This window comes from Bos grunniens, chromosome 8 (assembly GCF_055505025.1).
Source record: "Bos grunniens cultivar Pamir isolate PY7600 chromosome 8, Bosgru_T2T1.0, whole genome shotgun sequence".
Classification (NCBI taxonomy): domain Eukaryota; kingdom Metazoa; phylum Chordata; class Mammalia; order Artiodactyla; family Bovidae; genus Bos; species Bos grunniens.
The window spans coordinates 60370814-60398782 of NC_141172.1; the positions used below are offsets into that span (position 1 = coordinate 60370814).

At 40.3% G+C, this 27969-nt stretch overlaps 1 protein-coding gene and 1 long non-coding RNA gene across 5 annotated transcripts in view; one reads left to right on the plus strand and one right to left on the minus strand.

Annotated features, from left to right (window-relative positions):
• FRMPD1 (FERM and PDZ domain containing 1) overlaps positions 1–27969 on the plus strand; it is a 160078-nt gene that overhangs the window by 109479 nt on the left and 22630 nt on the right. For all 4 annotated transcript variants that reach the window (XM_086415937.1, XM_086415940.1, XM_086415938.1 and 1 more), the window contains 5 exons: positions 849–953; positions 14744–14901; positions 15758–15860; positions 19148–19193; positions 22646–22753. In XM_086415937.1, coding sequence (XP_086272063.1) covers positions 853–953; positions 14744–14901; positions 15758–15860; positions 19148–19193; positions 22646–22753 — 516 coding nt within the window. In that variant the 5' untranslated portion in view covers positions 849–852. The remainder of the gene's footprint in view (positions 1–848; positions 954–14743; positions 14902–15757; positions 15861–19147; positions 19194–22645; positions 22754–27969) is intronic.
• On the minus strand, positions 202–27233 carry LOC147367186 (uncharacterized). Its single transcript, XR_015169921.1, has 2 exons — positions 27033–27233; positions 202–1075 (listed from the first exon to the last, which is right to left on the minus strand). It is a non-coding gene; the product is annotated as an uncharacterized LOC147367186 (long non-coding RNA).

The following is a 27969-nucleotide window of genomic DNA, read 5'->3' on the forward strand; positions in this document are numbered from 1 at the left end:
GATGAAGAAAGCTTGGTGTGGAACAATGTGTGTGGTGTACTATCCTTTGTGTTAAGAAGAGGATACATAAAATCTATATTTGTATTTGCTTGTTCAGGCATACAGAAACTCTGGAAAGACAGATATCTCAAGTGGGAAAACTGATTATGTATCAGTATGGGAACTGAGTGGATGGGGTTAGGGAAGAGGAGAGCGGAGACCTTTCACTGTATATCTTTTTTTATTTTTATGGTAAGAACACACTTAACATGAGATCTACCCTCTTAACAAATTTTTAAGTGCTCAATACAGTAACTGTATATCTTTTTCTTTTTTTAAATCTTGGGTTTGAATTATACAAATTCAGAATTACCTGTTCAAAAATTAGATATAAAATGCTAAGCAAAAAAAAAAAACCAGCACTCAGACGAGTGGGCACAATGTGATTAAAATGCTTCCATCTCCATGTAGTTCCTGATGCAGTCAAAACCAAGTTGTGCTGTCCAGGGATGCACACAGAGTTGAGGTGGGAGGGCAGCGTCACAGAAAGTGTGTCTCTGACAGTGGGTCATACTCACAGTTTGAGAAGCCTTACTTACATTTCCCAATCCTTATCTTTAACCACTGAAGAAATAAAGCCAGTCTGTGTATCACAAGACTGTGGGCTCTTTAGGGCAGAGGGCTGCTAAAGTTGTCCACTCTGTGCACCCTGAGCACCTGTGTGTGTTAATTTCAGATACAAAGAAAGCCCTGGTTATTTGATCAGTGTGTCTTAAAATTGGCAAACATAGGAAGCATCACGGTGATCTGTTAGAATCCTCTTCCAAGCATTTTGGTTAGCTTCTTAAGAAAACTCTTCTTCTTTTTAGGTAAATGGAAGAGCTGGAGACCAGCTTATTCCAGACACGGAAAGCACACAGAATAGAACAAATGGTGGCAAGATGGCTCCGGCGCTCCCGGGACAGCTCGGCCCGGTAAGACTCCTGGGCTGGCAGAGATTTCTGTCTGTAAGGGTTCAGTGTTCCCGTGGGAGGAGGTTTTGCAGTCTTGGCAGCGCCTGGGGATCACTGTCTCCGGCTTGCTTTGTTCTTACATCCTGTGAGGGGAGAAGTGTAAATGGGTCAGCAATTTTGCTGGAGTGCCTTTCTCTCTGTCCCTTTCCAATTCCTCCCCTCTGCATCCTTCAACAGGCACTCACAGACATAGAGTCACTCACCCCAAACTCATGCCCACATTTATAGAGACACACATTCACACACAGAGACATATGCACACTCATACCCACATACTTGCAGCCATGTGCCTATATGCTCTGAAACACACACCCACACACACAGTTTTGAATACACACTCACACATGCTCACTGTTTCTGTCTGTCTCACACACACCCCTTGTCTTAGTACTTGATGTCAGGCAATCTGCTGTTTATACTCTTTCCCCGTCTTTGTTTCCAGCAGCTGTTCCTTCCTTGCAGTCCCTATTTCATTCTAAACAAAATGAAATGAAATCAAATACAGATCTGATTTGACTGCTACAAGAGAACTTAAAATATGTTCTGTTTGAAAGCGCTCATTTTCCATCTCAGATTTCCTGTCTGGCCCTGACATGGAGATGAAATATCACGTGTCAGGTGTTTCTAATACACATACTCTTCCAAAGGAACTGGGAACAGCTGTCCTGTTGCCGAGCAGTAAACTTGCTCAGAGCTGCACTGCCCTGTGTCCAAGTGCTCGGGTCCTCGCACGCTGCAATAGGATGAGGTTGGGAGGACTAGCCCCATTTCACAGATGAAAACCTGAGGTTCAGGGAGTATCTCGTTCACAGCCATCCGCACCCGCTCTGCTCTGAAATGTTCGCTGGGTCGTCATCTCCTATAGGACGAGTTCAAACATTTTTGGTTGGATATTCAAGGCTCTCTATGATCAACCCACAATCTGTTACAGCTGTCTGTCTTACTCTTCTGCTTCATTCACATCATACTCCAGCTGAAATGACCTACTCGCTGTTCCCCGACCCAAGCACCCAACTTCCCCTTCCACCACCTAGACCTGGGTTCCTGTGCCACATCCCTTCCTCCCATCTCCATGTGTCTAGACCCCACTCACAGTTCAGGGTCTGGCTGAAATGCTGGGTCTTCCATGAAGTGTTCTACAGTCCACAGCCAGAATTCATCTCTCCCAAGGGGTCCCATAGTATTTAGTTTGTAGCATCAGCATTTGCTTCTCCCGATGTGTTCAGCTTAAATTTGAGCACATCCCTTTTCTTTCTTCTGAGCTTCTATACAAGCTCAGTGGAAGCCAGGGAAAGTAGTCAGCCTCACCTCATAGCCCCGATTGAGTTCCAGGAGACTGCAAGGACTCAGGTAGTGCTTGGTGAATAAATGGGAAAAGTCCTAGGTACATTGTTTTCTGAAGTGGGTTCTGCAAAACCTAATTGTGTGTGGTGTGTGTGTGATGCAACCTATATCCGATTCCTACCCACCCACTCTTGGTAATTCATAGTGCGTTTTGGCACATTAAAGGCTCTGAGAAGTCCTGCAGAAAAAGACCTGTGTAACTTTGACTTGGCCTTACCTGAATATTTTCCCATGTAACTCTCTAATATCTAGCTTCTCTCAGAGTGTAAATAAAAGGCAACATCTAGGAAGTTTTTTTTCCTCATCTATTTTGAGATATGTTTCACATAACATAAAATTTACCCATTTAAAAATGTACAGATTTATTTAGTGTATATACAGTATATATTTAGTGTATATATAAAATTTTGCAACAATCTACCACAATCTAATTTTAGAATACTTTCGATGCCCCCAAAAGAAATCCCATACCCATTAACAGTCATTCTGTATTTGCCCCTCCCCCAGCTCTAGACAACCACTCATCTACTTTCTGTTTCTCTAGATTTGTCTGTTCTGGATATTTCCTGTGAATAGAATCATACAATATATTGTCTTTGTGACTGCCTTCTTTCACTTAGTGTAATGTGTTTGAGGTTCATCCATGTTATAATATGCATCGGTGTGCATTCCTTTTATTTAAAACCTTTTTATTTTGTGTTGGAGTATAGTGGATTAACAATGTTATAGTGGTTTCAGATGGAGAGCAAAGCAACTCAGCCATACATATACATGTATCCATTCTCCCCCAAAACCCTTCCCACCTAGGCTGCCACATAGCGTTGAGTAGAGTTCCCTGTTAGTTATCCATCTTAAATATAGCAGTGTGTACCTGTCCATCCCACACTCCCTAACTATCTATTCCCCCATCCTCCGCCCCCCGCCCACTGCTGCTGCAACTGTAAGTTCATTCTCTTAAGTCTGTCAGTGTGTTTCAGTTTTATAAATAAGTTCATTTGTATCATGTTTTTTTAGATTCCTCATATAAGGGATGTCATATGATGTTTCTACTTCTCTAACTTACTTCACTCAGTATGACAGTTTTTATTGTTGCTCAGTTGTGACCGATTCTGTGACCCTATGGACTGCAGCACTCCAGGCCTTACTGTCCTTCACTGTCTCCTGGAGCCTGCTCAAACTCATGCCTATTGAGTCCGTGATGCCATCTAACCATCTTGTCCTCTGTCGTCCCCTTCTCCTCCTGTCTTCAATCTTTCCCATCATCTGGGTCTTTTCTAATGACAATTTTAAGGTCCACATCCATATTGCTGCAAATGATATTATTTCATTCTTTGTGATGGCTGAGTAATATTCGATTGTAAATATGTACTGCCCCTCCTTTATGCAGTCCTCTGTTAATGAACATTTAGGTTACTTCCATATCTTGGCTGTTGTAAACAGTGTTTGCATTCCTTTTTATTGCCAAATAATATTCTATTATGGTATATATTCTTTGTCCATCAGTTAATGTACACTTGAGTTGTTTCCACTTGGGAGCTATTGTGAATAATGCTACTATAAACATTTCTTATTTGAACATATGTTTTCATTTCTCTTGGGTTTATACTTGGATTAGAATAGCTGGGTCATATAGCAGCTTGATGTTGAAGCTTTGGAGGAACTGCCAGGCTGTTTTCCAAAGCATTTCCACCACCAGGATATGAGGGTTCCAGTGTCTGCACACCTTTGGCAACAGTTATTATCTGCTATTTTTTATTATAAACATCCTAGTGGGTGTGAAGTGGTATCTCATTATGGTTTTGATCTGTATTTTCCTGATAGCTAATGATGTTGAGCATCTTTCCATGAATTTAGTAGGAAGTTTGTTTTCCAAGTGCTTTAGAAAGAGAAGAAAAAGAGGGAGTGATTCTTAGAAGTGTCCATGGAAGGCATTATTTCTGTGTTTCTAGGATAAATCACTGGAGAAGGCAATGGCACCCCACTCCAGTACTCTTGCCTGGAAAATCCCATGGACGGAGGAGCCTGGTAGGCTGCAGACCATGGGGTCGCTAAGAGTCGGACACGACTGAGCGACTTCACTTTCACTTTTCCCTTTCATGCGTTGGAGAAGGAAATGGCAACCCACTCCAGTGTTCTTGCCTGGAGAATCCCAGGGACGGGGGAGCCTGGTGGGCTGCCGTCTATGGGGTCGCACAGAGTCGGACACGACTGAAGCGACTTAGCAGCAGCAGCAGGATAAATCACGTGTAGTCTTATTGAAATTGTTTCTCATCTCTAATCCTGCAACCTTGATTCAAGCTGGGTTCTTCTGTCTTCAGATTAGTTGAAAATGGTCAAGAATTGAAAAGCATAATTTGTTTTCCTGAAGTAGAGTAAATGGTACCACCTTCCACAGAATTGCTTAACCAAGAGACCTGTGAGTCATCCTGAATTTTCCTCTCTCTCATACTCTGTATCTACCCCATCAGCAACTTTTGTCAGTTCATCCTCAAACGTATCTCCACTCTGTCCACCTCTCTGTCCCAAGAGGGCATTGCCATAGTCACTCACTCTTTCTCTGCTCCACCCTGAAGCCAGAGTGAGCTTTTCAAAATACACACTGCTCCTGTCCCACATGCTCGCTTCTGGCTCCACCCCATCCCAAACCATTCAGTGACCACCTGCCACCATGCCATAGCCTACAAGTCCCTTTACAATCTCATCCTGATTTCATGTCTTCATCTTGTTCCTCCTACTTCCTTGCCACAGTTTATAAAAATATATCCATTTGTTTGCTTGTTCTTTGCCTAACCCCCTACCTGCTTAATATATGACTCTTCTCCCCCAACCCTCCTGCCACATATAAGACCAAAGACCATAACTATCTTGTCTAAAAAGTATCTTTAGCCCTAGAAGAATGCATACATAGAATGAAGTAGATATTCAATAAATTTTTATTGATTAAGGGCTTTCACAGTCAGGGACTATATTACTTATTTTTATTTATTTAAAATATATCTAAATTTTGCATTGTTTCTTCTTCCAAATGGAATTTTTGATGATTAACAGTTTTAAAATGCATAAAAACTTTTAAATAAAGACTGGAAATTCTACAGATAGAATAGAAAACCAATTAGATGTAGGATTTAGCATTTGAGTACTAACATTGGCTCTGCATTTCCTGATAGCCAGGTCAAGAAATGAAAAAAATACATTGAAGTGTTTTTTATAGTCCAGAGAAAAGGAAACAGAAATTAATCTGCAGTCATAAGTTTACATGCATCTTTTAACAATCCTGCTATCTTTTCAGACCTTTAAAAGCTTCTACTCATTTCAGCTGGTTGTACTTACTTAATTATAATTGCCATTTTTTCCATAAAGTTAAATTTTATCTCTAACACTAATTGAACTGTCTAGGAAGAAATTAGTCAAAAATAACAATTTCCATTTCCAAACATTATTAAACAAATTTATAATTTTTATGAACTTGGGTAATATTAGAGCTTTATAAGGCATCTTAAAATGGTTTTTTCTGGGGAAGAGTGTCAACTTTCAAAGTTACTTTGATTTCTTCAATTTTAAATGAGTGGACAATCCCTAGTCAAATTCAGATAGTGGCACTCAGTTTGAATGTCTGTGTGTGCGTGCTTGGGTAGGGTGGAAGCTTAGTGATACCAATAATTGTAGAAATGCAAAATTACTCAGATATTATTAAGATGACTGCTATTTTACCACTTAATTTCACATTCCAATATAAAAATAACATTTACAGTATCAGTGCTCTTTTAGAAATAGCTAACCCCCTCGAATAGTCTCTGTAGCATGTTTTGAATTTCTGTAAAAATAGTGTAATAGAAACCACTTAATAAAAGCTATAACATAGTGACATTACATTATAAACTAATTTTTAACCATTTTACTTTGTACTAAATTGTCATCTTCTTTACCACTTTCTATAACTAGGGAGGTGATAAACTGAGATGAGAAGGACATGTTATAGAATACTTTTTTGCTTAATTATACCATTTTTTGTCTCCTACAATTTTTGATTTTTATATAGTTAAATGATAATCTCTTGATGATTTCTTTGATTTGTTCAAAGCTTAGAAAATCCTTACCCAATAATTAATTAATTAATTTTCAATTTGATAGTTTAAGGTATTTTATATTTTAAGTTTTTACTTTGGTGTTTATTTTAGTACAGGCTGTGAAATAAAGATCTAGCTTGGTTTTTTCCAAAGTAAGTAGTATTTGCATCACCATTAACTGTGAATAACCTTTCCTTTCTTCACTGACTTATGGTCTCATTTTATCATATATGAAATTGCTGTGTCTGTGGGCGAAAACTTGTATCTCTTCCTAGGCTAGCTATTCTGTTTAATTGATCTAACTGCCTTCTTTCACACACCTGTATTAAAACTATTTATATTTATTGTCTGTTAAACTAGACTTTTGTTCTCTTCATTTGCCATTTTATATTCTTATCTGCCTTTTCCATGTGAGCTTTAGAATAATTTTATTGTATGATTGAAACAATTTTGTGTAAGATTTACTGAATTCTCTTATGTGTAATCTAGAAATGTTGGTTTTATAGGTAAAAACTTAAAAAAATCTAAGGAGTTTGATGAATTTCATGTCTTCTTCTTGGTGCTTGGTTTTATAAACTTCACAGCTTAAAAAGATTTCTTTCAATTTATATTTAATCTTAATATTAGTGTGTATTATATTAATCTAATGTGCACACATGTATGTTTAATGAATACACATATGCACACACACATGTACACACAGGCATATGTATTCACAAATGTGCAAACATGCATCATGGCATCTCTGTGTCAGAAGTCTTGGCTATTGGTTTTCCCCTCCTTCTAAATTTGCTTGTTCATTATAACCATAGTCTGTTTACTAGTTATAGGAATGGTATTTTTGACCTTTCTAATACTCCTAATGGTGTAGAAAGACCATTTCAGGTACCAGTTTTTTATTGCTATTTGACCATGGACAAAAGGGAAAGATTTTAAAAGAACAGGTTAGAAAGTTCCTGTGCTGTGTCTGTAGGGTCACCCTTGTCTTCTGAACCTCCTTTTTAAAGTAGCAATGGAATACTTTCTCCTCTCAGCTGTAAGCTTTTGCCATATAGCACTGTGCACACAATATATACATTCAGTGGTCTCTAGAAACTATCACAGCCACAAGCCTAGTCCTGGGATTATGACTACAAGATAAATTTCTTTCTGGAACAGGCCACTCCCTCTATTTCTTCTTTATTTGAATAAACTTTAGATTAAAAATCCAGTTTATACCAGACGTTCACTTTTAAAATCACTCAAGCTGAACATAATACAGTGTTTAAACACAGATTCAAAATAGTTTCTCCACATCCTGCTGGAAGTCAGAGGTGAATTCTTTGTTGTTACAAGATAGGGGCAAATATATTTCACAGCCTATTAGAGAGCAGATAAAACGCCAGAGAATATTTGAAGCCTAATCTGTCTCCATCTGGTATTTTTTTTCTTCTCGGGGTTATTGATCAGCTCAATGTGAACTTATAACCCATAAAATATAGAATGAAGCTATTTTCATGATAAATTTAACATGTGTTTTCCAGTTCTACCTTAGGATCCAGTTATCTGATAAGATTTCTATTAGTGTCGCCAGGTCTTATGCTGTTCCGATGTAAAACCACAGGAATGATCTCAGATTTATGATTTAAAACCATTACAGAGGCAGCAGACAGAGGCTTTTGGATTGTCGGCGTTTAGTTTGATGTTTATAAGATTCTTCAGAGGAGGAAATTTTGCTGCAGAGATCATTTCCTTCAGTTCCCTGTCAAACATTCTTTTCGAGGAGAGACTATAGCTTCGTCCTGTTTTTAAGCAATCCCTTTCCAAACAAAAGCCTAGATGTGGCCTTCAGGGAAAATGTCAAATCCAGACTTTGGGCCAATGCTCCTGACACTGCCCAGGGATTAATCAACACAGCGGGGCCTCGTTTGTCTACCATTGTTGGGGAGCACACCCTTTCAAATGGAAAAGTCAGATAAATGAAGACTACTCACTTGAAAAGCATCCAAACGAATTCTGTTCTAACCACGTGGTAGGGTTTGTATTTTTCTTTAGTCTTGTAAACATTTATTAAGCCTTACTGTATGCCTAGCATTGAATTCAGCACATGGGGGCAAGAAAGACATGATTGTACTATATGAGCTATTGTCTAGAAAGGACAAGAGAATTCACACTGGTCATTACAAATATGATAAGTTTCAAAAATTGATGTACAGATTTTGTGTACAGGTTCAGCAGAGGGAGAGGGATATTTCCACCAAAAACAGAAGATTGAGTAGGAGCTGTGCCGGTGAAGTATATGGTGGGGTGTTTTGAGAGCTGTGTCAAGGGCTAGGGGATATTCTAGGCAGAAGGAAGACCTTGTGTGTTTGAGGAACTCCAAAGGGACTTGTCTGGCTAAAACAAAAATACTGAGAGAGTGAATGGCTTGGTTGTAGAGGCTTCAGTGGCGAGCAGGGGCTGTATTAAGCCATACTAAGGTTTTTGGATTAAGTCATTCGGTCAGGGCAGACATATGAGCAGGATTGCACTTATTAATATAATATCAATCTACTTGCTGGATGGAGAATCATTTAGGTGAGTCAAGAATGAAAAGTGGGGAGGGACTTCCCTGGTGGTCCAGTGGCTAAGACTTTATGCTTGCAATTCAGGGGGCCTGGATTCAATCACCGATCAGGGAACTAGATCCCACATGCTGCAACTAAGAGTTCGCATGCCACATCTAAACAATTCTGCATGCCACAACGAAGACCTGGCACAGCCAAATAAATAGATATATTTTTTAAAAAAAGAACGAAAAGTGGGAAGACCAGCGAGGAGACACTTAGAGAAATCTGTCTGTAGGACAGGTGACAAGGTCCTGAAATAGAATGGTGGTCATGGAGACAGAGAGAAATGGACATCTTTAGGGAGTTTTGAAGTCATGACTGATAGGATACTAGGGGTGAGAGCAGGGTAAAGTCAAAGATTACTTCCAGGAGTGTGTCTTTAGCAACTGATCACTGTTCTCCAGATACTATTTATTGAGCTCTGGGATATGGAGAAGATGGGTCCTGATTAGGACTCATAGTCAAAAGGCTGCGCTGTATATCAAATTAAGCAAACTTACAGGACAAATGACAAACATTGAAGTCTGTCATATTCAAATTTACTGCTATTTATTAGTGGCTATATATACATTTCCACCTTTGCTAATCATATTAGGTGTACTATTTTGTATCATGCTCTCTATATTCAGTATTTTGCTCATATATTCACCTAATAAATAGAGATGCTTTCTGTGGGCAAAGTTCTTCACTTGATATAGAGAGAAATACAGAGGTGGGTAAAAAATGGTTCCTGAATTCTGAGAATTTGCAGTCTATGCGGGGTGATGATATATGGAATCAAATAGCTGTCACTGACAGTTGAGGTGCTCAAGGCCAGAAGCGCTCAGAGATGAGTGAACCTGTGTCTAGCTAGGAAATCAGAGGAGCATTTTTGGAAGAGGTGGCATTTGAGCTGGATTTTGATTGGCCTCACAGTTTCCTGTGAGGCAGCTGCATGAACTGAAGCCCAGATGTAAAACTGGTGCAGCAGGAAAGGTTAGGCTGGAGAGAAGGCCTGGGAAGGAGAGTGGGTGGAGAATGTTGGCTGGGACCTGAGACCTAAAGACAAAAGACCAAGAGGGTAAGGTTGAGGAGTTTAACTTTTATCCTGTGGATGATGGGGAGTTGTAGGGGCAGAATAATCCACACAAGGGGGTTTGGGCAGTTTGGAAGAGTATTTTGTAAGCTATATTTCCATGTATGTCTAAGTTTCACAGGCTTGTGGCCCTTCATTTTTGTAGAGTCTTGGGGCAATTCCTTACCATGCTTGATCTATTCTCTGTTGGATGGTTCAATTTTTTCAACTATTATAAATAAAGCTATGGTAAATATTTTTGAATACACAATTGCCAGGGTGTTTTGAGCTCATACTCTGTTCTAGGGCTTTATGATACAAGGGAATGTTTGTCTTCTAGGAACTCATAGTCTAGTGCAAACAGTGTTTTATATTTTAGGGGGATGCATATTACTTTGAGGAATGTTATTCCAAATGGTAACAGAAGGTCAAAGAAAATGATCAAATTTTAAATTCATATTATAATTTCCCTGATGACTTTCCAAAGAGAGTAAGCAGCCAATTTATATGGTCCCCCTTAAATCCCAGGGCCCACACATGTTGGACTTTATTATTTTTATTCCTACGTGGTGCTTTAGTGACATGTAATAGTTTTCTGTAGTCCATTCAGTTGTTCTTCTTTAATCACCAGAGTTGTACATTTTCTGTTATTTACCAGCTTTATTTCTTCATGTGCGAGTTTTCCACTCACTTGCTTTGAGGATGTGAAGTATGGGTATTTACTGCATGTTTTTATGTCCATTCTGCATATATTTTTAGTGTAAGCTTTTTCCCTCCAGGATTTTATAAGTTGATTTACTTATTTACAACAGCTCTATCTATATGTTGCATACCATGCAATTCACTCACTTAATATGTACAACTCACTGATTTTTAGTGTTTTCACAGGGATGTAAGACCACCACCACAATAAATTTTGGAAAATTTCATCACCCCAACAAGAAACTCTGAATGTATTAGCAGTCACTCTCTATTTCCTTTCTAAACCCTCCTTCCCCAGCCCTAGGCTATCACTAATCTACTTTCTGTCTCTATAGATTTATTTAGTCTGGACGTAGCACATGAATGGAATCATACGGTATGTGGTCTTTTGGACTGACTTCTTTCATTTAGTATGATGTGTTCAAGGCTTATCCATGCTATAGTACATATCAGTATTTCATTCCTTTGTATTCCTGAATAATCCTCTGCTATAGAATATTGTTTTTGTCATTAGTTGAGGTACACTTAGATTGGTTCCACTTTGGAGCTATTATAAGTAATGTTGTTATGAACACTTGCGTGCAAATTTTGTGTGGACATATGCTTTTCAGTTTTCTTGGCTGTATGCCTAGGAGTGGAATTGCTGGGTCTTCAGTGTTTAGTCTGTTAAGACTGCAAGTCTGCAAGACTATATGAGGGTTTCGTTTTTCTCCACATCTTAGTCAGCACTTGATCTATCTTTTTGATGATAGCCATTCTAATGGGTGTGAAGTGGTATGTCCCTGTGCTTTTGATTTGTATTTCCATAACTGCTAATAATCTTTTCATGTCCTTATTGACTGTGTATTTTCTTTGGTGAAATGTCTATTCAAATCCTTCACCCAATTTTTATTTGGGTTATTTGTCTTTTTTGTTTAACTGTATTATAAAAATTCTTTATATATTCTAGATACCAGGTCCTTATCTGACTCTTTTTAACCCCATGGACTGTAGCCCACCAGACTTCCCATGGAATTCTCCAGGCAAGAATACTGGAGTGGGTAGTCAGTGCCTTCTCCAGCCGATCTTCCCAACCCAGGGATTGAAGCTGTCTCCTGCATCACAGACAGTTTCTTTTACTGTCTGAGCCACCGGGTTTGCAAATATTTTCTCCTATTTTGGGCATTGCCTTTTCACTTTTTCAGTGGTGTCCTTTGAAGCACAAAATTTTCAATTGTGAAGTTCAGTTTATTTATGTTTTCATTTGTTGCTTGTGCTTTTAGTGTCATATCTAAAATGACACTGAAGTCACAAAGGAATATTCTTATATTTTCTACTAAGAGTTGTATAATTTTAGCTCTCGTATTTAGATCTGTGATCCCTTTTGAGTTAATTTTTGTTTATAAGAAGAAGTTAAAATTTTTTCACTTAAATTTCTCTTTGTGCTTTTCTATGTAGTTATCCAATTTTTTATTTATTTGAATTTATGTATTGGTTATTGAAATTTCACATTCAAACCATCCCCCTTATATCTTATGCCTATCTTTAATTCTTCAATCCTTAGAAATGTATCTCCTCTCCAGAGCTGGCACAAAGGGTCCGCATTTATTTCCAGTTTTTGTAATTCTCTCTTTTGACCTTTTTGAAATTTAATACTTTGTATAATGCTTAGTACCACAGTGTGATGATTTTGTCACCATGTTGAATTATTTCTGGCTGCTGCTGCTGCTGCTAAGTTGCTTCAGTCGTGTCCGACTCTGTGCGACCCCATAGACGGCAGCCCACCAGGCTTCCCTGTCCCTGGGATTCTCCAGGCCAGAACACTGGAGTGGGTTGCCATTTCCTTCTCCAATGCATGAAAGTGAAAAGCGAAAGTGAAGTTGCTCAGTCGTATCCAACTCCAGCGACCCCATGGACCACAGCCTACCAGGTTCCTCCGCCCATGGCATTTTCCAGGCAAAAGTACTGGAGTGGGGTGCCATTGCCTTCTCCGTATTTCTGGCTAGCCACATAATATTTTAAAAGACTTTCTGGAATTTCTATTCACTTTCATTGGTAAAGACCAGGCAGTTTTGATCATTGCTGGCCTCTGATAGGAGCATAAAAATAAATTAGCTCACTGCCTGGTACATAGTTAGTGCTCAATGGATGTTGCAAGTGATTATTGTTGTTGTTACTGCTACTCTTACTGTCATCAATTTATTAGATTTTTTTTTTTAATCTGGAAGGCTTTTGAACCAGTGTTCCATCAAGTTTATATTTTCATCCAGTACTTATGTTCATTGTTGAATCTGTAATCTTCCCAACCAGGAATCCAGCATCAGTATTATTTGTGTCTTCTGTTATTACATCAACTTTTTAAGAAAACCTAGTTCCTGATACACATTCAGCTGTTCTGTCTTTAATGGATTATAGGATGGTTTTTGTGGCTGTGTTTTATGTATTTATCCTGCAACTCCACTAAATTTATTTTTTAAGTACTAGCAATTCTTTTTTGTGGATCATTTTCTCAGTGTACATTGTCATTTGTTTGAGAAAAAAAAAAAAGGTATGCTTATTACTCCTCTTATCATTTTTCCTTCTCCAATAACTATTCCAGGCATTTCTCCTGCCACTTAAATAGGAGTAGTGTCTAGGGTGTCCTTCCTGTTGCTTTTTCAAAGGAACACAAATGTTGATTTTTGTTTTTCAGTGTACTATATTATTTATTCTATTTAGAGAGGCCCTTTCAAAGCTTTAAAGTTTTTTTTTTTTTTAATCAGGAATACCTATGGTTTTATTCAGTATAAATTATCAGAGTTTTCTGTCTCTTCTCTCTTGTTAGGTCTGGCTTCTAATACTTCTCAGTACTACCCATGTGCTTGCCTGGGAGAAATCCTTTCTTTGTTCCTAAGGGAACTCCTTTATGGGTAATCTGCATAATATGGCTTTGTGCTTGGACTTGTCACATGCATGTTGGTTCTTTGAGGCAGTTTTAAAAAATATATTTCCTGGTCCTTGTTGAAACTTGAGATTATTATAAATGACACAGAGGTGATTTTCAGATAAGTGAGGTCCTATTGCATTAGGAAGAGTTCCTGACAGTATTTGGTAAATGGATGAGAATAAATGAAAAACCTTAACTGCAGAGCCCCAAGGAAGCTGTTACTCCTCCACGTTTCTGTTGTGTATAATGACAATAAACACCTTATCTCTCACTATATGACCTTCCTTAGAAAGAACCACTGACCCTTAGAAAGACAAAAGCCATTTGTCACAAATAAAAAGTAGCTCGTAAATTCCCTTTGTGATATTGAGAGATAGAAGATACAACTTTCAACTTATCTGCTTTTAGATATACTGAAAACACACGTATTTTTAACAATTAATATAGAGGGAGTCTGTGCTCTCTGGGATTTTATATTGGAATCCTCATAGATACAAAGTTGAAGGGGAAGCAGCATTCATCATAAAGCAAAAAAAGAAAAAATCACCAAAGAAACAATTCACCTATAAAAAATTAGTCATCATCAGACATCCAAACTGAGCAACTGCTTGCTCCTACTCACAGTCCATGTTTTTCCTCTTTTGTACCTCTACTGAAGCAGTGCCCCCTGCCTGGGTTGCCTGTCTGTCCATCCATCCATCCATCCATGCATCCATCCACTCAGCAGCAGTTACTGAATATCTTCCTCGTGCCAGGATTTGGTTTGGGTAGATATACCCTTGAAATCTCTCAGATGCCATTTCTTCCAGGTAGCAAATACTTGCCTGATTCCTTCTCCCCTAGCTCCACAAAGTTAAAACTGCTCCGCCTCTTCTTTGCACACTCACAGCACTTTGTGACTTGTCTTTCAGAGCATGGTGCTGTGTCCTGCTGTTTTATTTGCTGGTGTTTGTGTCTTCTCTCTTTTGAGAGGAGAGTTAGTGTCCACTCAGCTCTCCATCTTCCTTCTCCAGGATGTTTGGGGCTGACCTGGTTTGTGCCACCCACTAGACTCCCCTTGCTGTCTCTTTTACATACTGCTTCTCTTCCAGGGCTAAAGTTGCCACAGCTGATGGGCCCCCCGGGGTCCCAACCCAGACCATCATCCCTGTGAAATACACAGTAAAAATAGACAAAGACACCCTCCTCCAGGACTATGGATTTCACATCTCCGAGAGCCTTCCCCTCACAGTGGTGTCCGTCACAGCAGGTAGGGGCTGACTGGGAAACAAGAAAGGACTTGGGCTTCTTGTGGGGGATTATCCCCGGCTCTCTTCCCATATCTCTGTGCTGTAACATAATGCAGAAAATGCATTTGTGCCCAGGAAGTTAGAAAGGGCACATCTAATTTTGACCTAATTCTGCCTGGGGCTTTGCACTTTTCTATGATACAGGGAAGAGGAGCCCCAGTGCAGTTGCTGATCTGCATTGCAGGTCCACTGGCCTCAGCTGAGGCTTTGCCCATCCATGGCCCCCTGGCCAGTCTCAGGAACAGTGACAGTTTTGGGATCAGCAGGCCCTCTTCTCTGAACCCTGCATGCTCTGAGCTGGGGAGAATTTCTGGTCAGACAGTAATAGAAATTATTGATTTGTTTTCACTTGAGTCTCTGTAAAATATAGGCTGTATCGGGGAAGAGGAGCAGGCTGGGAATGTCTAGTGTTTGTTTTCATTCTTCAGTTATATATTGATGTGAGATCTGGGACCAGTTAAAATCTATTAATCTGAATTTACACACACACACCCCGCACCCCCACATTTCTTTAGAGATGAATGTAGTAGATTTGTTGGCTGGCTCTGTTGATTCAGGGGATTTCTTCTGCTAGTCCTCTTTCCTTGGACAGTCTCCTAACATCCCTTGAAGGTGATGGATGGTAGGTATCCAATTTTGTTATCCAAGATTTGTAAACAGGGAAACTGAGATCCAGGTGAGCCCAAGTCTGGGTAGGGGTGGGGATAGCTGGTGCCCCGGAGACTGGATCAGGCTGCCATTCAGCTGAGTGGCTATGACACACTGGGTCTGGGCCCTCCTGGCATGAGCACCAGGTATTTCTTTTCTCTCCAACAGGGGGCTCTGCTCATGGTAAACTTTTCCCTGGTGATCAGATCCTCCAGATGAATGATGAGCCTGCCGAAGACCTTTCCTGTGAACGAGCAGTCAATATTCTGAGGTACTAAATTGGCTTCCATCATCCATAGAGTTGCACAGATTATTACAGAGCAAGAATGAGTGACAGAAAGGGCATAGCTGATCCTCTGTGATTTAAGTAAGGTCCAGGCTCCTTTAAAGCAGCAACAGTAGCTTTGTTTTCGAATTTCATCTCAGTTCCTCTCTGCTCCCTTTCACCTGCCTATAAATAGGATTAGGAGGAATGGGTCCTATATTCATCAGCCCCCTGCAATGCCCAAAACACTGTGCTAGGTGCTGTGGGGAATGTAATTATGAGTGATACATAGGCCCTGCCCCTTAAGGATGTACAATATAGTGTTGTTAAAGATTCCCTGAAGAAGGAAATGACTCCCCACTCCAATATTCTTGCCTGGAGAATTCCATGGACAGAGGAGCCTTGTGGGCTACAGTCTGTGGGGGTCACAGAAAGTTGGACATGACTAAGCAACTAACACTTTTATCCCTATGGATGTGTAGGGCTATTGTAGCATATGGCAAAGATTGGACTAAATCGATACCAAATCTACTTGTTGTTCTTTAACACTTTTAATATCTCTTCCTAAATCTTCTTGGTATAGCCTGCTTGATATATATGTAGTTCCATTGATACAGCACTCACCACCTTCTACCTGGCGTCATGGTGATCTTTGTGAATGCCTCACTTTCTGCCTTGACTGTGATCACCTTGAGACCAGACATATAGCAGGTGCTCAATGAAACAAGTGAATGTGGTTGGCACTGACAGCTGGTAACCCTCATCTTAAGACAGAGGAAATCAGTGACAGGAGTGAGGAGGCCTGATGGACGTTCTATAGGTCGATGTGGGCTTTGTCTTTTAAAACTTCCACCCAACTCGTTTGAATGACTTTAATATAAATAAAGGGAAATGAGAAATAGAGCAAAGCCACCTTGAAGATACTTCAAGTTTGTACTTGAGTTTGCGCCTTTTGGTGAGTGGTGGTTTTCCTTTCTGAGGGCCTGTCGTGTGCAGCACACACTGAGTAACAGGCAATAATAGCAAAGTCAGAGAAAGAAAATGGAAATGCAGATGCAGTCTCTACCCTCAGGAAGCCCACAGTCTCACTGTAGAGAAACACACACACACAGGGTAAGATTTACAGAGATTCCATCAAAGTATAGAAAATAGGACTGCCAGGCTAAGGTGAGTGGGTGGGGCAGCCAGGAAAAGGATTTGATGATTTCAGTTTTAAAAATGAAATATGGTTATGGAAATCGTGAAGTTTGCTTTCCCAATTATTGGGTGATTTTCTCAAAGAATTTCTCAAGTCCAGCAAATGGGTTTTACATTTTCAGTGCCACTAATATCTCTGCCAAGTTAGATCGAAGTCTGACTAATAAATGAAAAAGTATTCACAATTTAAAACAGTAGACTAGAATTTGGATGTTTAGGTAACATTGAACTCAGATCGATTCACTGGGCAAGGAACCCTCTAGGGGAAGGGACTCCACTCCCCGATACTTAGGCTCATAGTGCAGATATAAGTCATATAAACCCCACTGAGATGGAGGGCAGACAGTGCATCCGGAGAAGTAGGGGAGGACTTCCCCGGTGGTCCATTGGTTGAAAGTCCGCCTTACAATGTAGGGGACATGAATTTGATCCTGATCAGGGAAGATCCCATGTGTCACAGAGTGGCTAAGCCCACTCTGAGCCTGCGCACTAGATCCTTTGTGCCACAGCTACTGTGTGCCTAAAGCCTGAAGCCTGTGTGCCTAGAGCCCGTGCTCAGCAACAAGAGAAGCCATCGCAATGAGAAGCCTACGCACTGCAACTGGAGAGCATTCCTCTCACACTGCAACTAGAGAAAGCCCATGGGCAGCAATGAAGATCCAGCATAGCCAGAAATAATAAATAAGTTAATTAATTAATTTAAAAAAGAGAGCAAAACAGGGGAAAGGGGTCGTAAACGCTGGAGAGTCCTCCACCTTGTGAGGAAGTTGTGGTTTGACAAAACATAGAAGAGTCCAGAAGTATTTCAGCTGACCAAATTCTACCTTAAATGCTGGGCAGAATTTGTGCCTCAAAGATGGAGGTGAAGGGCAGACCAAGTAAAGTGATCAGGAGGAGCCATTGGCTGGGGAGTTGGGGGTGCTGAATGGTTCAGTTTGTCTAAGGCACCGGATGCCTAGACAAAGTTCTGATAAGTGAGTCCAGAGGATGATGGAGGGTCTTGGTGCTGACACAGAAGCTCTCCTTCTGGCAGGAGGAGCCACCGAAGACTGCTGAGCAGGGATGTGACCTAATGTTTGCTTGCCCCTGCACTCTCGGCTACATGCCTTGTGTGGGAATGCCGGGACTGCTTACTTTTGTAGCAGAGTTCCCAGTGTCAGTGCCATTTACAAAAGGAAAACAACCAAGCAAACAAAAAACCAGCAAAATCTCTAATTCCTCCAATTATCTATGAGGCCAAACTCTCCTTTTGAGAGCTCCTGGGCATTGGTTTGCTGTGAATTCTCTTGGAAAAGACCTATTCTTACATAAAATGGGTAAGAGGCAGTCTCCAGACCCTTAGAAACCTTGGGTTGAGTTTATCTGTTTGAGGCGGTAACACATGGGCAGAAATAGGCCTCAATTTCATATTGCAAGAAATCAAATGTATTTGTTTTTCTATGTAGCAATGAAAAAGGAAAAGGAAAACATGAATCAGTTGTTCAGTTCTATCCTCAAAAAAGTTGAAGTTTGGTGCTTATCTAGTTGATTTGATCACCTTTGGAACCTAAGAGATTATAACAAAACAAAAATGTCTACTATTTGATTACATGATTGTGCTCATTACACTGACTTTATTTGCTCAAACACCATAAACTGATTGGCTTTAATCTGATAAGTGTTATCCACATTCTTTTATTCTGTTTCATGGATATTTAGCCAAGTTTTCTGAAATAGCAACCTAAGTTATCTGTGTTATTGCTGTTTTCTCTTCAAAAATATTTTGGACATAAACCTAGCTAGTGGTCATAGCAACTAGATGAGTCTTCCATCATACAGACTAAATAAAGGCTAAGTAACTTCATTTAGTGGCTGTAGGTATAGACAAGATGGTAGAGACAAGTATCTGAAGACTTTCTTAAGGTCACAGTGGCATTTGGGACAACTTAAGTTCTTTCACAGATCACTGCTTTCTCAATGTCCTTCTCAATTTTGCTGAGGCAAGAGAAGCTGCTTTGTAATTCTACCAGTCTCTTTGACGCCCCCAACCCCACACATGCACCCTCATGTATCACCCAGGACGATGACACCTTTTTTGTTTATTCTTTTTTTTTCAGGGAAGCTGAAGATTCTCTCTCAATCACGGTTGTTCGCTGCACATCGGTAAAGCTCTTTCTATGTCTTGTGTGTTAGTTGCGCCCTTCTTGGCCCCAAGACCCTGTACCACCAGTAGAATATTCCTCAGAGAATAAACGGGGAAGGCAAAGGGCATCAGAGAAGCTGTCAGGCAGTCAGTGTTGCTTGACGACCACATATGTGCTCGTATTATGGAGAACTCGTATGTGGGTCCAGGCTTCGAGAATTCATGGTCTTGCGAAGGAGACAGGCCTGTGATTATGCAGGTGACAAGGGCACCAAGCTCAGAGTTTCAAGACAAATCTGAGTGGCATCACTGTGCAGAGGTCCCTTAGTTTCAGTTTTGAATTCTGTAAAACAGAGATGAGGACAATAACTGCCCTATCTATCTAGTGGGTGTTATGAGGACCCAGTGAGGTGTTGGATGTGAACGTGTTCTGTCAGCCACAAGGCAAGGCACAGGACAAGAAACAGATGATGCCCAGGGCAGCAACAGCCATCCTAAACCACCGCACATCCAAGAGCCTTTCGTATGTGGTAGAGGGAAAAGTGTATAATCAAACTGTAAGAGAAAATTACCAAGGAGGAAAAGTTGACAGAAAATTCTCATTCTGAGAGACCTTAGTACATACTTCTTAGCCCTTGGTCACTAATAGAGAAAAAAATATAAATAGGGGCATAGAGAATTTTAATAATGCATTTAATAATCTAATCTAATTTATCCCATATCAGGCTACCCAAAAGCTAAATTTCTCAAAGCAACTGTGTAAGTGTCTTCTCTAAAATACAATAAAGCACAAATTGATAACTATCAAAAGCTTAACACCACCCAGTCATTTGGAATAAAAATGCAATTTCCTAAGTAAAGATGGAATCAAATGGAAAATTAAAAATTATCATTATATACTAGCTAGAAAATAATTAAAATTTAGAGCTCTACTTCTTAGAACTTATTATATACAGTTGAGCTATACTCAGAGTAAAATTTGTAACCTTAAAAGTGATTTCATTATTTAACAAGAAAAAAGAAAACAGGTCAGGAGAATACTCAGTGCCAGAAGCATAAAGAAAGACTAATAAAATAAGCATAAAGCACATTAAAGAAAATGATAAAAATTTAAATCTAAATGATGCTTTGGGAAAACAGAAAAATTAGAAAGTTGGTAAATCCAAGGGCTAGTTCTTTACAGGAAAAAGTAAAAAAATTGAAGAACTTGAAGGAAAAGAACTATGTGGGCCTTATGTGAAGGAAACTAGAGTAATACTGGAGGAAATAAAATATTTTCTTTAATAAAGAGGAGATACATATTATATTCTTTGATAGGAAGACTATTAATACATCAGATTTTCTCATATTAATGTATATGCTTAAAGCAAGTTCAAACTCCCTGTAGGAATTTTATTTGGATTTTGACAATGTCAAGGTGAGACTTACCAAGAAAATCTTTTTTTTGAAAAGGATAATGAGGATGGCCTTGAGATACAAGATTTTAAAACTAATAAAGCTGCAATAATTAAAACAATATGATATTGATGAAATGTTGGATATATCAATCTAATCAAATAGGAAGTCCAAGAATAGATACTAGTATAAGAATTTGGTATATGATAAATATGGCATCCCAAATCAATGGGAGAAAAGATGATCATTCAAGAAATTGTACTGGGACATTTCTTTAGGTATTTGGAAAAAATAAGTCTAATCCCACACTATTTGGTGTTAAAAATTTAAATATAAAAAACAAATCATAGAAATGTCAACAATATGGAAGGGCATCTATTTGGTCATAAGTTGCAGAAGGAATTCCTAAGCACATAGGGAGTGGGAGGAAGTACAGTAGAACAGACAGCTCTTTGATTATGTGCAAAGAAATTGTCTCTTCTCCTTATTTAACCAGTGTTATCTTTTTTGTTTGTTTCCTGGGAATAGAACAGGAAATAAACTCACCTAAATAGAACTAGGAAGTTTGCCATAAATATGACAGACCGAGTGTTTTACACACACATAAATGGAGATTCTTCTATTTTAAATAGAATAATTTATCTATGGAATAATGTGAAACCAATACATAAAAAGCAGTATTGCTGCTGCTGCTGCTGCCGCTAAGTCGCTTCAGTCGTGTCCGACTCTGTGCGACCCCCATAGACGGCAGCCCACCAGGCTCCCCCATCCCTGAGATTCTCCAGGCTGAAAGCTAATTGCTATAAATAGTCATGCAGGTGTTGAGAGATTCTTTTCATCTAGCTGATTATCATCTCAATGGAGAACATCTGAATTTTAATTAGGTAGTTCTTTTCCTACTCTATTTCCAAGAAATGAAAGCAGAAGGTAGCACTTGTTAAGTAAGGAGAGAGGGAAACAGCATATAGCTGCCTCCTTTTAAAAAGTAAAAAGTATAGAGAGGAAAATTAGCATGATCCAGTACCATTCCTGAGATTTATGAGGTTCCCCAGAAAAGAGGAGTGTGAATACTGTACTTTGGAGGTCCTGCAAAAAAAGTTGATACCAGCCCAGCTGATGGTCCCAGAGGCCCTGAGAAACGCCCTGAAGATTGTCTAGCCCACTCAGGCCTCTCACCAGAAGTGATAGGATCACAAGACACATGTCATATATATTTTACTTCAACAAGAATACTCATTTTTGTCTGAGTGGATTCTTAGAATCCTCAAATGATTTGAAATTGATTAGGAATTATAATATCCAAAGTTGGAATATTAATGACTGCTTCTCTAGAACATAGAATTTTATGATCAAAACATATTTTGGTTTAATTGTCTATATCTGTATTTCTATTAATTATTAATATAATAAGCATTACATTAATTATTTATTAGAATATGAATGCTAATATTTGTCTTATTTAATTTTTGCCAAAAGAAAATCCTACAAGGTAGATATATTGGTAATATCCCTTTTACAGATGAGGACACTATGACCTCACACACCCATGGTCTCACATTCAGAAATTGGTAGAGCTGGGCTTTTTCCAGGTAGTTAGACTCTGGAACCTATGCTCATTAGCATTATGCTATTTTTACCTCCTGGTCCAACTCCCCTATTGCGCAGAAAAGAAGACTGGAGGCCAAAGAGGGAAATGTACACACACACACACACACACACTCACAACTGGTTTTCTTCCATAATAATTTGTGTTTAAGGTGGTTCTCAGAACTGTTGAGTAGCTGAAGTTGGGTTAGAATTCAGGTCTCTCTGTTCACAGGCCAGTTCTCTTTGTCTTCATCATACCACAGCCTTGGGCCAATGTGTTAAAGCTTTAGCTTTTCTCAGACACACAAGACATATTTGGTTGAGATCTCTAAATTTTATGAAAAGAGATCTTTAATTGGATATCATTCTTCTTTGTGGTTTTAATTGAGCTCTCAGTAGCTGTCAGAGCTTTTGCTTTTAAGAAATGAGAAGATGCACATGGCTTTTTTGAAAGTCCTGTTCTAAAGAGCGTCATGTTAATGTTTTGCAGGGAGTCCCCAAGTCCTCCTTCCTGACAGAAGAGAAGCGAGCCAGGCTGAAGACCAACCCCGTGAAGGTGCACTTTGCGGAGGAAGTGCTCGTCAGTGGACACAGCCAGGTGCAGCACTGGTCAGGGGGTGGAAATGGCTGTTCATGAAGCAGGCATGCTGCCTCCTGGCACTGTCTCCTGGAGACGCTGGAATCTACAGCACGGAGGGGACAAAGTGGGAGTGTAGTGGGCTCGCTGGAGGCTCTATGCTCGCTCAATAAGGTGCCTACAAACCAGGGACAGGGAGAGACACACTGGGTATGACTGTGTCTTTCTGAGACTCCATTTTTCTAGCTTGAAATTTCAACATGTTCCAGTTATTCACTTCTCATTCTGAATCTTCTAACTTAGTACTCCCTCTGAAAGTGATACATTGATAGTAGAGATGGTGGCAGGGGTTGCTTTTTTAAAAGACCCTATCATCTACTGAATCTCTAATACGTGAATCAAAACATCTTGGGTACATAGTCCTTCATCATCACCATACCCTGTAAGGGAAGATATTTTAACAAAGAAGAAACAGAAGCTTAAAGAGGTTAAGAGAATTAACTTCTGAGATCATACAGCTAGGAAATACAGGAGAACAGGTCTGTGTGACTTTAGTTTTTCTGTTTTCCACTATAATATGCTGTCTAGTCCTTTTTGATATGGAATACCCAGGATTGATGTGATTGAATATGGGGGTTCAGGAGACAAGACTGACCCTAGAAGAATCTGAAATAAAAACCTATGTTTGGATTTTTTTTTTTTTAAATCATTGAGGTATAGTTGATATACAAGTTTCAGGTTTCAGCATTGTGACTAACAATTGTTAAAGGTTATATACTGCATTTATAGTTATTAAAAAATATCAGCTATATTCCGTGTCCTATACAATATATCTGTAGCTTATTTATTTAATATACAATAGTTTGTACCTCTTAATGCCCTACCCCTACCTTGCCGCTCCCCTCTTCCTTCACCCTATTGGTAACCAGTAGTTTATTCTCTATATCTGTGAGTCTGTCTCTTTTTGTTGTATTCACTAGTTTGTTTTACTTTTTAGATTCTACACATAAGTGATCAGATCAGATCAGATCAGTCGCTCAGTCATGTCCGACTCTTTGCAACCCCATGAATCGCAGCACGCCAGGCCTCCCTGTCCATTACCAACTCCCGGAGTTCACTCAGACTCACGTCCATCAAGTCAGTGATACCATCCAGCCATCTCATCCTCTGTCGTCCCCTTCTCCTCCTGCCCCCAATCCCTCCCAGCATCAGAGTCTTTTCGAATGAGTCAACTCTTCTCATGAGGTGGCCAAAGTACTGGAGTTTCAGCTTTAGCATCATTCCTTCCAAAGAACACCCAGGGCTGTTCTTCAGAATGGACTGGTTGGATCTCCTTGCAGTCCAAGGGACTCTCAAGAGTCTTCTCCAACACCACAGTTCAAAAGCATCAATTCTTCGGCGCTCAGCCTTCTTCACAGTCCAACTCTCACATCCATACATGACCACAGGAAAAACCATAGCCTTGACTAGACGAACCTTTGTTGGCAAAGTAATGTCTCTGCTTTTCAATATGCTATCTAGGTTGGTCATAACTTTCCTTCCAAGGAGTAAGCGTCTTTTAATTTCATGGCTGCAGTCACCATCTGTAGTGATTTTAGAGCCCAGAAAAATAAAGTCTGACACTGTTTCCACTGTTTCCCCATCTATTTGCCATGAAGTGATGGGACCGGATGCCATGATCTTCGTTTTCTGAATGTTAAGCTTTAAGCCAACTTTTTCGCTCTCCACTTTCACTTTCATCAAGAGGCTTTTGAGTTCCTCTTCACTTTCTGCCATAAGGCTAGTGTCATCTGCATATCTGAGGTTATTGATATTTCTCCTAGCAATCTTGATTCCAGTTTGTGTTTCTTCCAGTCCAGCGTTTCTCATGATGTACTCTGCATATAAGTTAAATAAACAAGATGACAATATACAGCCTTGACGAACTCCTTTTCCTATTTGGAACCAGTCTGTTGTTCCATGTCCAGTTCTAACTGTTGCTTCCTGACCTGCATACAGGTTTCTCAAGAGGCAGATCAGGTGGTCTGGTATTCCCATCACTTTCAGAATTTTCCACAGTTTATTGTGATCCACACAGTCAAAGGCTTTGGCATAGTCAATAATGCAGAAATAGATGTTTTTTTTGGAACTCTCTTGCTTTTTCTATGATCCAGCGGATGTTGGCAATTTGATCTCTGGTTCCTCTGCCTTTTCTAAAACCAGCTTGAACATCAGGAAGTTCACGGTTCACATATTGCTGAAGCCTGGCTTGGAGAATTTTGAGCATTACTTTACTAGCGTGTGTGATGAGTGCAATTGTGCGGTAGTTTGAGCATTCTTTGGCATTGCCTTTCTTTGGGATCGGAATGAAAACTGACGTTTTCCAGTCCTGTGGCCACTGCTGAGTTTTCCAAATTTGCTGGCATATTGAGTGCAGCACTTTCACAGCATCATCTTTCAGGATTTGGAATAGCTCAACTGGAATTCCATCACTTCCACTAGCTTTGTTCATAGTGATGCTTTCTAAGGCCCACTTGCCTTCACATTCCAGGATGTCTGGCTCTAGGTCAGTGATCACACCATCGTGGTTATCTGGGTCGTGAAGATCTTTTTTGTACAGTTCTTCTGTGTATTCTTGCCATCTCTTCTTAATATCTTCTGCTTCTGTTAGGTCCATACCATTTCTGTCCTTTATCGAGCCCATCTTTGATTGAAATGTTCCCTTGGTATCTCTGATTTTCTTGAAGAGATCCCTAGTCTTTCCCATTCTGTTGTTTTCCTCTATTTCTTTGCATTGATCGCTGAAGAAGGCTTTCTTATCTCTTCTTGCTATTCTTTGGAACTCTGCATTCAGATATTTATATCTTTCCTTTTCTTCTTTGCTTTTCACTTGTCTTCTTTTCACAGCTATTTGTAAGGCCTCCCCAGACAGCCATTTTGCTTTTTTGCATTTCTTTTCCATGGGGGTGGTCTTGCTCCCTGTCTCCTGTACAATGTCACGAACCTCATTCCATAGTTCATCAGACACTCTATCTATCAGATCTAGGCCCTTAAATCTATTTCTCACTTCCACTGTATAATCATAAGGGATTTGATTTAGGTCATACCTGAATGGTCTAGTGGTTTTTCCCTACTTTCTTCAATTTAAGTCTGAATTTGGCAATAAGGAGTTCATGGTCTGAGCCACAGTCAGCTCCTGGTCTTGTTTTTGCTGACTGTATAGAGCTTCTCCATCTTTGGCTGCAAAGAATATAATCAATCTGATTTCGGTGTTGACCATCTGGTGATGTCCATGTATAGTGTCTTCTCTTGTGTTGTTGGAAGAGGGTGTTTGTTATGACCAGTGCATTTTCTTGGCAAAACTCTATTAGTCTTTGCCCTGCTTCATTCCATATTCCAAGGCCAAATTTGCCTGTTACTCCAGGTGTTTCTTGACTTCCTACTTTTGCATTCCAGTCCCCTATAATGAAAAGGACATCTTTTTGGGGTGTTAGTTCTAAAAGGTCTTGTAGGTCTTCATAGAACCATTCAACTTCAGCTTCTTCAGCGTTACTGGTTGGGGCATAGACTTGGATTACTGTGATACTGAATGGTTTGCGTTGGAAACGAACAGAGATCATTCTGTCATTTTTGAGATTGCATCCAAGTACTGCATTTCGGACTCTTTTGTTGACCATGATGGCCACTCCATTTCTTCTGAGGGACTCCTTCCCTCAGTAGTAGATATAATGGTCATCTGAGTTAAATTCACCCATTCCAGTCCATTTTAGTTTGCCGATTCCTAGAATGTCAACATTCACTCTTGCCATCTCTTGTTTGACCACTTCCAATTTGCCTTGATTCATGGACCTGACATTCCAGGTTCCTATGCAATATTGCTCTTTACAGCATCAGACCTTGCTTCTATCACCAGTCATATCCACAGCTGGGTATTGTTTTTGCTTTGGCTCCATCCCTTCATTCTTTCTGGAGTTATTTCTCCACTGATCTCCAGTAGCATATTGGGCACCTACTGACCTGGGGAGTTTCTCTTTCAGTATTCTATCATTTTGCCTTTTCATACTGTTCATGGGGTTCTCAAGGCAAGAATACTGAAGTGGTTTGCCATTCCCTTCTCCAGTGGACCACATTCTGTCAAATCTCTCCACCATGACCTGCCCGTCTTGGGTTGCCCCAGGGGCATGGCTTAGTTTCATTGAGTTAGACAAGGCTGTGGTCCTAGTGTGATTAGATTGACTAGTTTTCTGTGAGTATGGTTTCAGGGTGTTTGCCCTCTGATGCCCTCTTGCAACACTTACCATCTTACTTGGGTTTCTCTTACCTTGGGCGTGGGGTATCTCTTCACGGCTGCTCCGGCAAAGCGCAGCCATTGCTCCTTGCCTTGGATGAGGGGTATCTCCTCACCGCCGCCCTTCCTGACCTTCAATGTGGGATAGCTCTTCTAGGCCCTCCTGCGCCCGCGCAGCCACGGCTCCTTGGACGTGGGGTTGGTCCTCCCGGCCACCGCCCCTGGCCTCTGTCCTGTGGTTGCTCCTCCCCTCTGCTGCCATTGGCTTCGGGCTTAGGGGCGTTGAGTAGCTCCTCCCTGCCGCCGCCCCTGACCTCGGACGCAGGGTAACTCCTCTCGTCGCCGCCCCTGGCCTCCGGCGTGGATATCTCCTCTCGGCCGCGCCCCCTGACCTCGGCCGGGTAGCTCCTCTCGGCCGTTCCTGCGCGTCGCAGTTTGGTACTCTCAGCCGCTGCCCCTGACCTGGGACGTGGGGTAACTCCTCTTGGCCGCCGCCCTTCGGGCATGGGGTCCTCCTGGCTTCTGCCCCTGACCTCGGACGTGGGGTGGCTCCTCTCGGCCGCGCTATGGCGCGCCCGTCGCAGCCGGCATCATGCAGTATTATTTTTCTCTGCCTGACTTAAGGAAACCAACATTTCAAATATTCTTAAATTTGCTAGCCATTAAAGAAATGCAAAGGAAAATATTAAGAACTGCCACTTTATAATTAATAAATTAGCACAAAAAAGGAAAATATAAGCCCGGATACTGAGACAGTAGCTGCATTCATGTACTAATTGGCGGCTTTGTAAATTGATTTAATCTTTGGGAATAGAAAAAAAGTTAATGAATGCCATAAAAATGGCCCAAGGATCACATTCTTATTAATTTATTTCTATAAAATAAATGCAAAAATCCATGTATTTAAAGATATATATATGTATATCTCACAAAAATTTTTGAGAAAATGTTAAATGCTTAGGCAGAGAAA